This window comes from Chelonoidis abingdonii, chromosome 16, assembly GCF_003597395.2.
Source record: "Chelonoidis abingdonii isolate Lonesome George chromosome 16, CheloAbing_2.0, whole genome shotgun sequence".
In the NCBI taxonomy this organism is placed as follows: Eukaryota; Metazoa; Chordata; order Testudines; family Testudinidae; genus Chelonoidis; species Chelonoidis abingdonii.
In genome coordinates this window covers 21,797,223-21,813,586 of record NC_133784.1, presented here as the reverse complement: position 1 = coordinate 21,813,586, position 16,364 = coordinate 21,797,223, and the positions used below count along the sequence as shown (strand labels likewise).

Below are 16,364 nucleotides of genomic sequence, written 5' to 3'. Positions count from 1 at the left end.
GGGAGGAGTACAGAAATCGATATAAAGAGCTCTTTATATCGATATAAGGAGCGTTGTAGTGTGGACGGGTACCGCGTTAAATCGATTTAACGCTGTTAAAATCGATTTAAACGCGGAGTGTAGACCAGGCCTCTGTCATAACCATTTGTTCATCCTAACTAAATCCTCCATGGATCTAAGAGGAGGAGCAAGTGAATGCAACCTGATGACTTGCTGAGAGTGTGAATACATCAAGAGCAGCACTGCCAGCCACACCCTGACAGAAGCTACCACAGGTATAAAGAGCAGGGGTCATTTCCTTACAACCCTTTTGGAGAGGATCTGCAGAACAGCCAGCACTGGCTGAACTCTGCTCCCACTGGTAGAGTTAAACCAAGACTGAGCACTCTTGAAAATACTATCCCTAGTGTTAATTTAGGAAGAAGGAAAATATTGAGTTAAGGGAGCTATAAAAAAACAATGGGCCAGCCTGTGCCAGACTTGCTCACAGTAGTTAGCACTGTATGCCATGCATAACCCCATGGAAATCAATGAGACTTCACGATGCAAGGCACTGCTCAGTGGGAGCAAGTCTGGCACAGGCTGGCCCATGGTTTTTGACATAGCTTAACTCAATATTTTGAGTGGCACAGTTTGGGCCTGTAGGCCTGATCCAGCTCCCATGGAAATCACTGGCCAAACTCCCATTAACTTCAGTGATGCAGGATAAAGCATTATATGAGCAGCTGGACAAAGGAGCTACTTAGAGACAGGAGGGCCCCAATCTTTAATTTAAAAAAAAAATGCAGCAAAGTGTTTTAGCCAGGTTAAAACCAGAAAAGCACAGCACAGGGGTCTGATCTTCAGAAGTGCTGAGCACTCAAACTTCACTGGCAGCTGCAAGTGCTCCTGATCTCTAAGGTTCACTTTACTCACTGCTCTTCCTATTGCATGGGCAGACAGGTGTATAATTAAGTGTCTTTTCTATAAAGACAGGTAGAAGAGAGGTTTCTGTGAGCACTCACAAAGCTATACATAAAATAAATGTGCAGATGAAGTTGAAACGCACTAAATATGAGATTTTAAAGTTATTTAAGGGATCTGGATACCCAATTCCAATTAAAATGACTAGGAATTCAGTGGCTAAATCTCTTAGGCTGAGATTTCAAAGATGCTAAGGGTATGTCTACACTACGAAATTAGGTCGATTTTATAGAAGTAGATTTTTAGAAATCGATTTTATACAGTTGATTGCGTATGTTCACACTAAGCCCATTAAGTTGGCGGAGTGCATCCTCACTTCTGTGGCTGTAGCATCGACTTACGGAGTGGTGCACTGTGGGTAGCTATCCCACAGTTCCCGCAGTCTCTGCCACCTGTTGAAATTCTGGGTTAAGCTCCCAATGCCTGATGGGGCAAAAACATTGTCACGGGTGGTTTTGGGTACATGTCATCAGTTGCCCCTCCCTCTGTGAAAGCAATAGCAGACAATGGTTTCATGCCAGACACCAGGGCCATTAGAAGAGCACAGCAAGATGTGCTGCACATCAGAGAGGCTTTGAAAACCAGTTTCATGACTGGCCAGACTTCGGTGTGACAGTTGTGTGTGTTTCTCCTTGATGCAAACCCGCCCCCTTTGTTGATTTTATTCCCTGTAAGGCTTCCACCCTCCCCCCTTCGAAATAAAGTAACTATTGTTTTGAAGCCATGCATTCTTTCTCTATTAATTAAAAAAAATTGAGATAACAGACAAGGTAGCCCGGGTGGAGTGGGGGAGGAGGGAAGGACAAGGCCACATTGCTTATTGTAGCCACACTAAAAATCAAACTGTTTGAATGACAGCCTTCTATTGCTTGGGCCATCCTCTGCAGTGGATTGGCTGGGTGCCCAGAGCCTCCCCCCCGCATTCTTGGGAGTCTGGGTGAGGAGGCTAGAGAGCATGGGGAGGAGGGTAGGCAGTTATACGATGGATGCAGTGAGGGTCTGTGTTCTTGTTGGCTTTCCTGCAGCTCCAACAGATGCTTCATCATGTCCGTTTGCTCCCCCAACAGACATTTCATCATGTCCGTTTGCTCCCCCATTAGCCTCAGCATCGTGTCCTGCCTCCGCTCTTTGTGCTCACTTAATTTTTTCCTGGCCTCTGCCACTGAATGCCTCCATGCATTAAACTGTGCCCTATCAGTGCGGGAGGACTGCATGAGCTCGGAAAACATGTCATCACAAGCACGTTTTTTTTTGCCTTCTAATCTATGATTCTGGGGGGACTGCATGGTCACCTGAGCTGCTGAGTTTGCCATGCTGACCAAACAGGAAATGAAATTCATAAGTTCTCGGGGCTTTTCTGTGTACCTGGCTAGTGCATCGGAGTTCAAAGTGCTGTCCAGAGCGGTCACAATGGAGCACTCTGAGATAGCTCCAGGAGGCCAATATCGTCAATTTGTGCCTGCACTACCTCAAATTCAACCCAGCAAAGTCGATTTTAGCACTACTCCCCTTGCCAGGGAGGAGTACAGAAGTCGATTTTAAGAACTCTTTAGGTCGACGGAACGGAGTTGGTTGTGTGGACGCATTCATTTATAAATTGACTTAAAGCAGCTAATTGCAACCTAACTCCATAGTGTAGACCAGGCCTAAGTGTTACAGGAGGATTTCCCCTTTTGGCTTTGGTTGTGATCCCATCAATAAGTAATTCTTTTAAAATTCCCATGGATGCTGGATAGAATCCCACAGTAATTCTCATGGAACGTGCCATGTATTTTTAATGCACAGATGGTCTTTAAATAGTCTAAAGCAACCTCAATTAAGTATAATCCATACTGTGATGCTGGCAGACAAGATGCCAACTCTTGCCAAGGCTTTAGGCCTCAGCTGAGCACTGAAAAATTCATTCTTGGAAACTAGTGCAACTCACGTGTATGTTAGTATGGTTAAGATGGGTATTGGATATATAACAATGGGTTTAGACTTTACAAAATGCTTGGAAGTTGCTACATGTATTAATCCTATTTATAATGTCTGTATTCCACACTATAAGGTAATACTTAAGTATTTGCTATAGAGCTGTGAAATGTTTGTTCTGAACTATTTAACTCACCAACTAAGAAACTTTACGTAGTACTAAATCCCTATGAAAAGTATTACCTCCTGCCCATCAGGAAGGGCTATCAAAACCATTGTGGAACATCAAAATACAAAGACTTTGCTAAATCACCCTTGCACAGGCTACATGCAAAAGAACTTGTCCCATCAGCTTGAATTCTGGAAGAAGGAAATAAAGATAGCTGATGTGAAAATTTTTCATCTCTTTCCCATTTGGACTCTCACAGGGCTGGAGCTAGGAAACAGAAGCAGAGATCTCCAGAGTCAACCTGGGTTAGCCCCAAAAGACATTCAGTGCTGACAGATTGCTATAACTCTGTCACTTTTTCAAACCCTAGACAGTAACGCATTTCTGTATGTGTTTGACAGCTTTAACCTGTAAATAACTCTCTCATTTCTTTTTTCTAGTTAAGAATTCCTTGGTTAGTTTACTATAGGATTGGCTACAGACATTGTCTTTGGTGTGAGATCTGAGGTACAAATTGACCTGGGGCAAGTGACTGGTCTCTCGGGACTGGAAGCAACCTGAATTTTAAGTGATCTTTGGTGTATGGCAACCAACTATCACTAAATCCTATCTTGACACCCAGACAAGCTGCCTGGAATGCCCAAGGGACTGTCAGTGACTCTATGGTAAGACTTTATAGTGTGTCAGAAGTTCACACTTGTTACTAGGTTGATAAACTCTAATGATAGAACATACAATCTGTTTGGGGTGTCTGCCCTGCTTTTTGACAGTCTGCCCTGAGGTTGGCACTCTCAGTTGTCAAACACTCCTGCCAATGTGACAAGGACATCTGGTAATAACTAAGCTGATCGACGCTTAGATCCACTCAATTCTATGAGGCCATCTCCCTCACTCTCAGGACTTCAGAGACTGTTTTTGCTACATCAGAGAAAGGAGAAATACGTGGAGAAGTTTTGCTATCCTGGCAGAAATATCAGTGCAGTCACTCTGTGGAACTCTGTACCTTTAGTGACAGCAATAAACGGCAAAAACAAAGAACAGCAGTCAGGGACAAACGCACACACAGTGTCACAGCCAAAACACACACTAACACACAATATATATATATAAATATAGCCAGATTACCATATCACCTGCTTCCATAGGGTCAAGGTTGCCTTTGTGTGTCCTTTTTAGCCAAATAAAGCAGGTTTGATAACCCCTTGCCCAATCACATATGGGCAGGTAAGCTTCCATAAGTAAAATGAAATAATTATAAACAACAGACAGCAACGTTGTTACTTCTAGAATTTACAAAACACTCTACAAACATTAGCTAATTAAGATTTTTCTCCTGCTCCCATCTACAACTAACGTCAAGTAGAGTGTGATCTCTTCTAGGTGCTCAGCATTCTCTTCTACCCTGGAACCAGCAAAGTACTTAAGAATGTGCCTAACTTTAAGCATGTATGTAGACCATTAAAGTCCAATGGAACTATTCATATGCTAATAAAAGTTAAGCATGTGCTTTAAGTGCTTTGCAGGATCAGGACAAGAATGCACAGCGCCTTGCAGAATCAAGCCCTTAACATGCAGTTTGACTGTGGTAGGGCCTGAATATCACTAGGCAAAGTGCTAACTACTATGCAAGTCAATAGAACTATACCTCTACCCCGATATAACGCTGTCCTCAGGAACCAAAAAAATCTTACCCTGTTATAGGTGAAACCGTGTTCTATCGAACTTGCTTTGATCCGCCCGAGTGCCAGCCCCTCCCCCCTGTAGCACTGCTTTACCATGTTATATCTGAATTTGTGCTGTATTGGGTCGTGTTATGTCAGGGTAGAGGTGTATTCATGGTGAGAGGAACTACATCTGGGGTAGAATCTTCCGCCCATTGAAGGCAATGGGAGTGCTGCTATTGACTGCAATAAGCCCAGGATTTCACCCCTGCTATTTGTGAGATCAGGCCCCTGGTTTGTTCCATTTACTAAAGCAGAAGAATTATGAGAGCCCCTCTGACTCCCTGAGCACAGATGTGCCCTGAATATCTACATATCACCAAGCTCCTTAGTTGCAACTGCATATTCTTTCTATTCAAACAAAGTCGAAAAGCCCCAATCCCTCCCTTGGCAGCAGGTGGGAAATTGGTACCTGTGTCATCTTCAGCTTGGTTTCCCAAGTGTTCATCCTGTCTTCAAAGGGTTTCTTGTATGGTGAGAAGGACATACTCTGAGTCATGACAATATGATCATCTAGGAGCTGCGAAGCTTCATCAGGGCTCTTCAGAATGAAGGTTTCCGTCTCTTTATAGGGCAGTACATTAAACAGGATGGAGACCCATTCGCTCTCCATCTTATCAAGTGCCTGGGAAATGAGGAGAAGCAATTTAACCTTAGGTCTCAATACACAGACATTGCATAATGCTTTCCTCCACTTACATGTCTCTCAAATACCATCATTTAAAAAACTAGGTGAATGTTAGTTCCTGTGAAAGGTGCTGGTTTCCACACTGGAAACTACAGCCATCTATTTAATCCACAGAACATTCAGCAACAGCACAAATTTCCTCTGCCCCATCCAAAGAGCCTCAACCCTATCCTGAAGGACCACCTTCAAGGAAGAGATAGTAACTTCATTTCCATGCCCACTGATGCCATGGCACCTCCACTGAGTCTGGTAGTAGAGTGCCATTAGAGACAGTGGTAATGGTGCCTTTTGTAGTATGGATATCTGCCCACTGGGAAGTGGACTGAGTTCACAAACCCATTTCACAGAACAAAAAGCTGCTAGATGATAGTGACTTTTAGTCCTGACCATCTTAGGCCCTATTTGAACTGGTGATGTGAAGGTGAAAGACTATATCTATATAACCAATGACTCCACTGAGCTATCCAGTCTTCTCCCGTTTCCATACACACACTCTCTGATGACTGATTCACCATACCAATGTCTAATCTCCCTGACACAGATACAGAGGATTTGTCCAGTCATGCAAGGACACCAACATTCTCAACGGCATTCTGCTTTTCTCTGGGATTTCTGTAACACTCAGAGTGAATTTTAATGCTCATGAAAGAATGGAGTTGTCATAAGGAAAGCGTCCATCTAGAGACAACTTTGGGGCATGAACTAGGACACTGAAAGGAAACCCTCATTAGATGCCCTCCTCACATTCTCAATGGAGAACTCCTTGCCCGCTATCTCAGCTATTTTGGCAATGCTGTCAATGTGGTCCAGCAGCTTCATCTCCAAACAGCGAGAAAATGTCAGATTGGCCTTGGGCTTAACATTGATGTTGATCTCCTTGGAAAGCATCTCCCAGTGCCGGTTCCGCATGCCAGGATTGCGCAGGCCCTGAATCAGGGGGATATATGGTCTGAATTCTTCAGTCCTGCCCCGGATTTCCACAGCTATATCCTGGCATGCTTAAAAGGGCAGGAGAAAACAAAAACAAAAAAAGATAACATCAGTAACAATGAGATGATGGGTGGAGGATGCTGCTTCATACAGAGCTGGATTCTGCAAAGTTCAGGTGAGCGGTGCTGTGCTTTTCAACACAATGCAAAAAGTGAACAGCAGGACAGGGAGCATAGGAGAACCCAAACTTGCATTAATGAGGATGCTGCCTCATAGCAAGAATAAGGCCAAAAAGGGAGGAGCATAGTCAAGTGCCATATTTGCATATTGGAAACCATACGTAAGCACATGTCTCCTCAGACACACCTATTCACTGCCCATAGCCTGCACTTTTCTAGCACCTTTAGAGTAAGGCAGTGAGCATGCAAGGGCCATGAAATTTAGTAGTACTTCCATCTAGTATGTCAATTACATCTAGGAATTACCTTTAATTGCAGCCAAGTGTGGCCTCTGGTTGCACTTGCACTGGAAGTGCAACAACCTTGCAGTCCCTGCTATGTGTCACACAAGGACTGGCAGGCTCATGGCCTTACTGGATATTGTACCATATCCTGGAGGAGCAGTGGAATGAAAAGATCAAAAGCAGGTGTTCTTATTGCTTCTACTTATCATGAGTCACATTCACTCACACATCCACTCACAACCTCCTCCACTGGGGATGATTCACTACATTGTTCAGGAAAGAGATCAAGTTAAAAAGGATAAATCAAAATCTCCCACTGCAGAATATATTTCACTCCAACCCAACTGGAAGATGGTTTAGAACTATTTCAGAAGACTAGTGGATGCATCTTTGGGAATCTTGGACTGGGACATGGGGAAGTTTACCTACAAATTTAAATCTCTTTTCATTTTTTCGGGGGTGGGGGCATTTACTTGAAGCAGGTTTACACAGATCTGCAGAGCTGCATGAGACCACCCAAGCTCACTTCACACAGAACACATATGGGATAACCTGCTGAATCACAGGAATGAGGTCTTCATGACACTCCACATAGTCTTGTGTGCTGGGGTGCACAAAGCAAACTCTCCCAGTTACCTGGTACATCCTTGAACTGCTTCACACACTTGTGCATGGTCTTAAAGGATTCATTGACATTCTTCTCTAGCTGTTCAGCATCAATTGCAGAGAGGGGGTCATTCATCCAGCTCTCAGACCAGCGTATCCAGTCTGATGCTGTGGTCCAGAGATCCCAGTATGGCTGGAATTCTTTAACCATCCTGGACAGCTTATCATACTTTGTGAAGAAAAAAAGAGTATTAATGAACAATGGGCATATTTTCCTCTAACAGTGGCTCATATTTTACAGAACCATGTAGCCCTGGCAAAAACGCACAATCCCACCTGGAGCTCCTGAGTAAGCACGGGGAATGCACATGGTCCAATATCCTTTAAGATGATTTATTAGGCTCCCCTCTGCACTACTAGCCAGAGCAGACAGGTGTCACTTCCAGCTTGCTCCCTCTCAGGGTACTTGGAACCCTGGGGATGCTTGGAGGGGGAAGACCTTGTGCTCTCCCAAGGCACAACCTAGCCCTTACTAATCAGTCATGAAACAATACAAAATTGTGGATAGAGACAGGATATACACAGAAAATCAAAGGCCCTCTGGGCCGAATTCAACCTTACATAGATGGGCACAGTTCCATTTAACGGCAATCCAAGTTAAAACCATGACTTAGTTTATTCCTATGATATTTAGTGCCAACTTCTCAAAGGAGGGAGAATCAGGCATGCTGGCCAAAATGCATACATTTGAGTTGCACCTGCAGAAGCCGATATAGGTGCATGCAAACACTTCATTTGATGTGTAGTTAGCTGATTTTCATTTGCAAATCCTCTGTCGCATCAGTAATATGAGATTTTTTGTGGATGCAATGGACCCATACACATTTTGAGGACGTACCTGTTAAGGACCCAAGTTGCAACTGTGGATATAACAGTCAAGAAAAAAAAATCACACTAAGCTATTGAAAGTTAAGATACAGAATATTATTAGAGAAAATAATTCTACTCAATAGCCATAAAGGAAAGAGAGAGAGAAAATGTGTATGGGCGTTTATGAGTAGCTAGAGACACTAGTGTTTGTGACTAAAATTATTTCCTTAAGACAACATTCTGCCTTCCAAATTCACAAAATCACTTTCCTGTACGTGACTATAAACCACGAGTGACATAAGTAATTACAGCCACTCATGCCCATATTCTGTTCAGTAACTCTCCAACAGTAATGAATGTAACTAATTGCTACCTCATCAGCTTTCCCATCTTTATGATCCAGGAGCCAAGCCTCCCATACACCTGGCTACCACTACCCCATGAACTCTTGATCCAGGAGCATGGATGGGTAGAGCTCTACCACAGAAGTGGCAATTAAATGCCATATGAACTTGCTCCCCCTTCCATGTCTTCTTGGACCAGCTCTTCCACAGCATAGAAGAGATGAGCAGAGATCATTGGAATAAGTGACCATCAGAGTGGATTGCTGGTCCTCTCTAGTTAATATAAAAACTGATGGTTAAGCCAAAATGATAGAGAAGGAAAAAAATGTTTAATCTCACAATTGGGATGTTATTACCTAGGGGATTTATTTTTTTTGCATTGGAGTAGCACCCAAAGGCCCCAGGCAGGACTAAGGGCCTGTTGTTTGCAGAGGCTAACACAACAGAACCCATGATCTGACACTTACATTAGTAACTGGCAATCCAAATATCCGTTCCCTGTTGTTGTAAAGCAGTGCCATCTGCTGAGACTCCTTCAACTGCTTCTTGACCCTTCTCGCTTCATTTGCTATCTCATGTGCTCGGGTAATGTCCACATGGACAGAAAATCCAGCCACGACTAGCTGGAAAAGAAAAGGCAGTATGTGGAACTCAGGCTGAAAATGCTGAATGCTGCTTTCTAGAATCTCAGCTTCACTGCTCACTCTTGGTTGCTCTCCAGGACGCAAAGAGTTGGACAGCTCTCACTAAAGCCCATTTTAAATTTCACAGTCTCTCTCCCCTATTCTAATTCCAGCTCTCTTCAGGCCATGGAGAAGGTGGTGAGGAGGCAATGATAAGCCCTGATCAAGATCAGTTGACAGAAAGAACAAATGTGGGCACTGCCTCTTCCTCTTGCAATTGATTGCCACCCAGTCATCAGTCCATGCCTAAATGTATCTATACTGAGCTGTACCGCTAGCAACGTGGAACCACAGAAATTAAAATGAAAGATCTACTAGGTCATTTTTTCCATCCCCAAAAATTGTTTCCTATATTACATTCTCCATGCTCTTGTCCAATCTTTTTTGTTTTTTAATAAACTAAAGTGTCAGGGGCTTCTATCACTTCCTTTGGTAGACTATTCCACAGCCAACCAGTCTTCACTTTTAGGAAATTCTTTGCTTAATTTCAACCCATTACCCCCAGTGATACCCATTTGGAGAGAGTCTTTAAAATCAGTTGGCACATTGATTAGAGCTGGTCCAAAATGGGGGGGTTTTCCTATGGATAATTTCAATTTTTAGGTGAAAAATCAAATCTGAAATATTTGATTTTGAAACACTGCCACTGCATCTCTTGGGAGTTGTTGTTCAGGTGCCTCAGTCTCATTCTTCTATCTAGTCTGGACATGGAACCCAGCCTAGGGCTCCTATGGTGCACCATGGTCTTCACTGTCGGTGAGGAGAGGGGCATCATGGGAGATGAAGTCTAGCTTGGGAGTTCAGCCCATAGCAGCTCCTTGAGGCACTGCGGCAGCATTTCAGAATAAAAATATTTCTGTTTTCGAGCACTCAGTTTCTCCATGAAAAATAAAAGTTTTCCATGGAATTCAAACAATTTCTCATCCAAAAGCAGTTTTTAGAAAAAAAACTTTAATTGGTCCTACCATTGATCTTAGAATTGCAAATGCTCCTGAAGATACCCCAGGTAGCCAACAGCAATGATTTCAAGTCTTTGTGATTAGTGCTTCTTAGGGCAGCCTCTCTAGTGCTAGATTATTAGTACCTGCAGACCATCCAGCCGTTCCAGAAAGTTGTTCTGATCCATGAGCTGAATTTTGCGGAACCTCTCTTCATCTTCTAGGTGCTGCTGCCGAATCATCTCCGTCTGCATGGCGATTTTCAGAGGCCAGTTGCTCGCAGCCCACCTGAGCTCAGATGGAACAAGAATACAAAAAAGATGAGAAGCAGCAACCTGAGGCCTATTACTGGAATGATGATGAGCATAACAATTAGATAACCCAATCAAACTGATGAAGGAGGCTGACCAGCAACAGAAACATGCATGGTTTCAAAGCACATTTTTTGGTGCTCTGTTCTTTGATATGCAGTGTCTGCATCTAAACTGTTCAGTAACAAGAGGCTCAGGAAGGAAAGGGAGAGGAATTTGTAAAAACAAAACAAAACAAAAAAAACAAACAAAAAAACAAACAAAGAAAAACCGGTGTATTAGTAAAAGATGTGCGGATTGCTAAACAATTCCAAAAAGTCCAGTAGGACTGTCTCTCTTACAATTTGTCTGCATGGTACCTAGCAAGAGGTGGCCCCAATCTTGGTTGAGGCCTCTTGGCGCTACTGTAATAGAAATAATAAAATAAAACAAAAAATACAAATAAGCTGGCAGATAAGGTCTTTTATTTGTTAAAGAGGTCCAACACTACAAGTCTGCCTCCTGCCCAGGCCAGGAGGCAGTGTGAATCTGCACACCTCTACAGACTCAATTTCTGAATTAGGTGTTCAATGAACGTCTAGCCTGAACTGCCACATAAAAAGATCTGAAGCACCTGGTATACAAATCAAACCCTGAGGCATTAAGAATGGTAACAGCTGCAAAATAGGCTGCTTTGACAGTAAGAGAAATGCTCACTTGTCATTGAAATCATCTTGGGTAAGGTTGTAAAGGAATTCCTCCATAACCTCATAATCTTCCATGACCTTACTTATGAGTTCCTACACAGGGAGACAGAGAGAAAAGTAGACACCCTCCAAATTACACATATTGAACATGTTGCTTATTGGAATTGTCTGGCAGGATACACACTGCATTTGCATGACACATGCCATCATCACACAACCTTACCGCAACACAGAGGGCTTCTATACCACAAAAGCAGTGGATTTGAGTCTCCAAACACTTGTGGTGTGTGAGTGATCCTCAGATTACATATATGAAAGGGAGTGTGACCCAGTGGGTAGGACACTGGATTAGGAATTGGGAAACCCAGATCTATTCCAGGCTTTGCCACTGGCCTCCCAAGTGACCCTAGGCAAGTCATTTCACTGCTCAGTGCCCTAGTTGCTCTGTTTATAAAACTGGGATGATACATCCCTCCTTTTAAAGTGCTTTGAGATCTACAGATGAAAAGTCAAGATCCAATATCTGTGCAGAAATATTGAAGGGCTAACCAAGAAGTAAAAGGGATATACAGCATACATTAAGGACAACATTTTCAATTGCCTTTGCAAGTTTCCCCTGCAAAGACATTTGTGTGCACGTAACCTGCCTTAGCACATACCAGTCCAGTAGCTAGGCATCTGACTGCCCAATTTGCATAGACACACTGGTTTTATACACACATGCCCAGTTGCATAAATGACATTAGGGTTAAATTTCGTATGTCAGCTGAAAATCTGGATTTAAGGGGCTACAAAGCTTGTGAACACCACACAACCTCTCAAAGCTTCATAACAGCCTGGATCAGAGGCAAGGTTTTCCAAGCAACAAAACAAGTTATTGGACTGACTGGCCAGATCTCATTTCTTCAAACATGGATTAATTTAAGAAGCTGAACCAGTTTTTGCAATGACTTATTGTTCCAGGACAGATTCAGAGCTGGATAATAAAATGTCAAAGCAGTAGGAGATCTACTTCCAAGACTCTATCCACTTTATTCCCATGTTTTCATCCCCTGGCTCTGCTGGGCACCCCCTTTTGATCAGAATAGCATGCCTTACTTCCTGCACTTTCAGCTGCTCAGGGACTCCCTTCATCCACTCCCGCACCTCAGCCAGCTCCTCAATGCTGTTCGGTTTCTCATACATTTTCCAGCTGATGGCTTTGAATGCTTCACAGATCTGCAGGAGGACACAGAGAATGTGTAAATGTACACACTGAATAGAGGAGCAGCTGCAGCCTTCTCTAATGGGCTACAGGGTTTAATTCCTATGGAGTCACTACCTTTAAACCTTTGCATACATCCGACAAAGTGGGTATTCACCCACAAATGCTATGCTCCAATACGTCTGTTAGTCTATAAGGTGCCACAGGACTTTTTGCTGCTTTTACCTTTAATCAGTGGACTACAACAGAGGCCTATGACCTGGTTTTCAGAGAAGCACTCACAACTCCCATTAGAGTTAATTGCAATTGTGTGTGCGGAGCACCTCTGAAAATCAGGCCACCAATCTCTCATATGCCAGACTCCAGTGTAAGTCAAAAAGCTGGCTATGACCTACTGTAAGGGTGGTCTAAAGCTACAAATATATAGTACTATTCTAGTTCTTCCTGTTAGTAGCCCTTCATCACCTGCCTCACACATACTAACTGTCTATATATTCTAGTTAACCTCATCAGCTTCCTGCAGGAACTTCCAACTGGCAGCAAGGCAGAGCATTTTAAATCCATGAACATAACTATTTAGGAGATGGTAGAGAGCCACTAATATTTCCATGCCAATAGGTGTAGCTTTCTTGCACAGAATTTGTTACGAATGCAGGCACACTTTGATTTAACTGGCTCTTCACATCTCCCATCTAGCCTTTTTCAATTGGCTTCTGCCACTAGTCCTACCTAACCATTCCAATGCAAGTTGGAAAACGTCCTCATTAGAGTGGCCCCAGTTGCTATCATTTGGCCACTGTGCAATCCCAAATTCTCTGCAGTGGTGCCTCCTGAAATAGGTGGACAGATGCAAGACAAAACGAAGAAGTGTGAAACTTACATTTTCCACCTGTAGGTGTAGGTTCTTAGCCAGTAGGTCCAACATGGAGGTGGCTAGGGCTTTGCGTTTTTTGGACAGATTTTGCTTGACACCTTCAATGCTGACATAGAAGGGACCGATGATGATGGAGCTTGGCAGAGTGTTGTCCAGCATCTCCTTTTCAGACAAGTGCAGGTTTACTATTTTTCTCACATCCTGGGCAGAGGGGCATTGGGCTTGGTACTCTCTACAATCAGAAATATAATCAAAGACAAGCCAACCCATACCATACCCATAAGTGCACGAGAACACTTTTCTCTACATGCCACATATACACATTCACATAGATGTCATTAGACCTTTGTCCAAAAGTTCAGGAGATGAAATTAATGACAGGTACATTTATTATTAAAAACCCACAGATGTCTCTGAATTTACATATTTTAGAACCACAGAGTGAGATGCATTCCCTGCCTCTGAAAGCTTACAATCTAAGATAAAGATGACACAAGACAATAACCCAACTGACAACTGTTCAAGGAACAGAGAATAAGGAGAGAAGCAGGAAGGAGGGATTCCTGGGAGAATTGGGTTTTAAAGCTCAATTTAATGACTGGTGAGGACAGGAGGCCTGAAAAATAGAAGGTGAAAGTAAATGAGGCAAAAGAATGACTGAGGTGTGGATGGGTGTTTTAGCAGTGGGAACAGGCAGGATGAAACAAAGGGAAATGCTACTTCCTACACCATGTCATCAGCCTGAAAAGGCAGAGTTGCAGGAGGTCAAACATGCTAACCAGATTTTCAAAACGGATGAGTAATTTTCTGACCAATAAGATCAGAAGGGAATTTGACTGTTGACGGGGCAGACAGGAATTCCCACTAACAATATACAGCATTCCACCCGTAGCTATTTTGCCTTCCTCTGAAAGCATCAGTATTGGCCACTGTTGGAGGCTGGATTTGATGCACCAGTGTTCTGATTTGGTATGGCTAATCCCTTAGAATAATAGAATATCAGGGTTGGAAGGGACCTCAGGAGGCCATCTAATCCAACTCCCTGCTTAAAGCAGGACCAATCTCCAACTAAATCATCCCAGACAGGGCTTTGTCAAGCCTGACCGTAAAAACCTCTAAGGAAGGAGATTCCACCACCTCCCTAGGTAACCCAATCCAGTGCTTCACCACCCTCCTAGTGAAAAAGTTTTTCCTAATATCCAACCTGAACCTCCCCCACTACAACTTGAGACCATTACTCCTTGTTCTGTCATCTGCTACCACTGAGAACAGTCTAGATCCAGCCTCTTTGGAACTCCCTTTCAGGTAGCTGAAAGCAGCCATCAAATCCCCCCTCATTCTTCTCTTCTGCAGACTAAATAATCCCAGTTCCCTCAGTCTTGTCTGATAAATCATGTCCTCCAGCCCCCTAATCATTTTTTTTGCCCTCTGCTGGACTCTCCAATTTTTCCACATCATTCTTATAGTGTGGGGCCCAAAACTGGACACAGTACTCCACATGAGGCCCCACCAATGTCGAATAGAGGGGAATGATCACATCCCTCGATCTGCTGGCAATGCCCCTACTTATACAGCCCAAAATGCCATTAGCCTTCTTGGCAACAAGGGCACACTGTTGACTCATATCCAGCTTCTCATCCACTGTAACCCCTAGGTCCTTTTCTGCAGAACTGCTGCCTAGCCATTGGTCCCTAGTCTGTAGCAGTGCATGGGATTCTTCCATCCTAAGTGCAGGACTCTGCACTTGTCCTTGTTCTGCACTTGTCCTTATTGAATCTCATTAGATTTCTTTTGGCCCAATCCTCTAATTTGTCTAGGTCCCTCTGTATCCTATCCCTAGCCTCCAGCATATCTACCACTCCTCCCAGTTTAGTGTCATCTGCAAACTTGCTGAGAGTACAACCCACTCCATCCTCCAGATCATTAATGAAGATATTGAACAAAACCAGCCCCAGACCGACTCTTGGGGCACTCCACTTGATACCAGCCGCCAACTAGACATGGAGCCATTGATCACTGACAGTTAAGCCTGATGATCTAGACAGCTTTCTATTCACCTTATAGTTCATTCATCCAGCCCATACTTCTTTAACTTGCTGGCAACAATACTGTGGAAGACCGTTTCAAAAGCTTTGCTGAAGTCAAGGAATAAACACGTCCACTGCCTTCCCCTCATCCATGGAGCCAGTTATCTCCTCATAGAAGGCAATTAGGTTAGTCAGGCATGACTTGCCCTTGGTGAATCCATGCTGACTTTTCCTGATCACCTCTCCTTTCCTGTAAGTGCTTCAGAATTGATTCCTTGAGGATATGATCTATGATTTTTCCAGGGACTGAGGTGAGGCTGACCGGCCTCTAGTTCCCTGGATCCTCCTTCTTCCCTACATTAGCCTTTTTCCAGTCAACCGGGACCTCCCCCAGTCGCCACAAGTTTTCAAAGATAATGGCCAATGGCTCTGCAGTCACATTCACCAACTCCTTTAGCACCCTTGGATGCAGTGCATCCGGCCTCACAGACTTGTGCTCATTCAGCTTTTCTAAATAGTCCAGAACCACTTCTTTCTACACAGAGGGCTGGTTACCTCCTCCCCATGCTGTGCTGTCCAGTGCAGTAGTCTGGGAGCTGACTTTGTTCGTGAAGACAGAGGCAAAAAAAGCATTGAGTACATTAGCTTTTTCCACATCCTCTGTCACAAAGTTGCCTTCCCCATTCCCACACTTTCCCTGCCCTTCTTCTTGTTGCTAACATAACTGTAGAAACCCTTCTTGTTATTCTTAACATCCCTTGCTAGCTGCAACTCCAGTTCTGATTTGGCCTTGCTGACTTCACTCCTGCATGCCTGAGCAATACTTCTATACTCCTCCCTAGTCATTTGTCCAAGCTTCCACTTCTTGTGAGCTTTTTTGTGTTTAAGATCAGCAAGGATTTCACTGTTAAGCCAAGCTGGTTGCCTGTCATATTTACTATTCTTTCTACACATCGGGATGGTTTGTTCCTGC

At 43.6% G+C, this 16,364-nt stretch overlaps 1 protein-coding gene across 1 annotated transcript in view; it reads right to left on the bottom strand.

The window, feature by feature from the left end:
• The window catches only part of DNAH1 (dynein axonemal heavy chain 1), a 125,875-nt gene that overhangs the window by 86,314 nt on the left and 23,197 nt on the right, over positions 1-16,364 (bottom strand). The window contains exons 13-20 of the mRNA XM_032791392.2: positions 13,371-13,596; positions 12,385-12,504; positions 11,297-11,379; positions 10,436-10,577; positions 9,136-9,291; positions 7,485-7,683; positions 6,200-6,453; positions 5,180-5,392 (exon numbers count right to left, since the gene is read on the bottom strand). Of these exons, the coding sequence (XP_032647283.1) occupies positions 5,180-5,392; positions 6,200-6,453; positions 7,485-7,683; positions 9,136-9,291; positions 10,436-10,577; positions 11,297-11,379; positions 12,385-12,504; positions 13,371-13,596 (1,393 nt within the window). The remainder of the gene's footprint in view (positions 1-5,179; positions 5,393-6,199; positions 6,454-7,484; positions 7,684-9,135; positions 9,292-10,435; positions 10,578-11,296; positions 11,380-12,384; positions 12,505-13,370; positions 13,597-16,364) is intronic.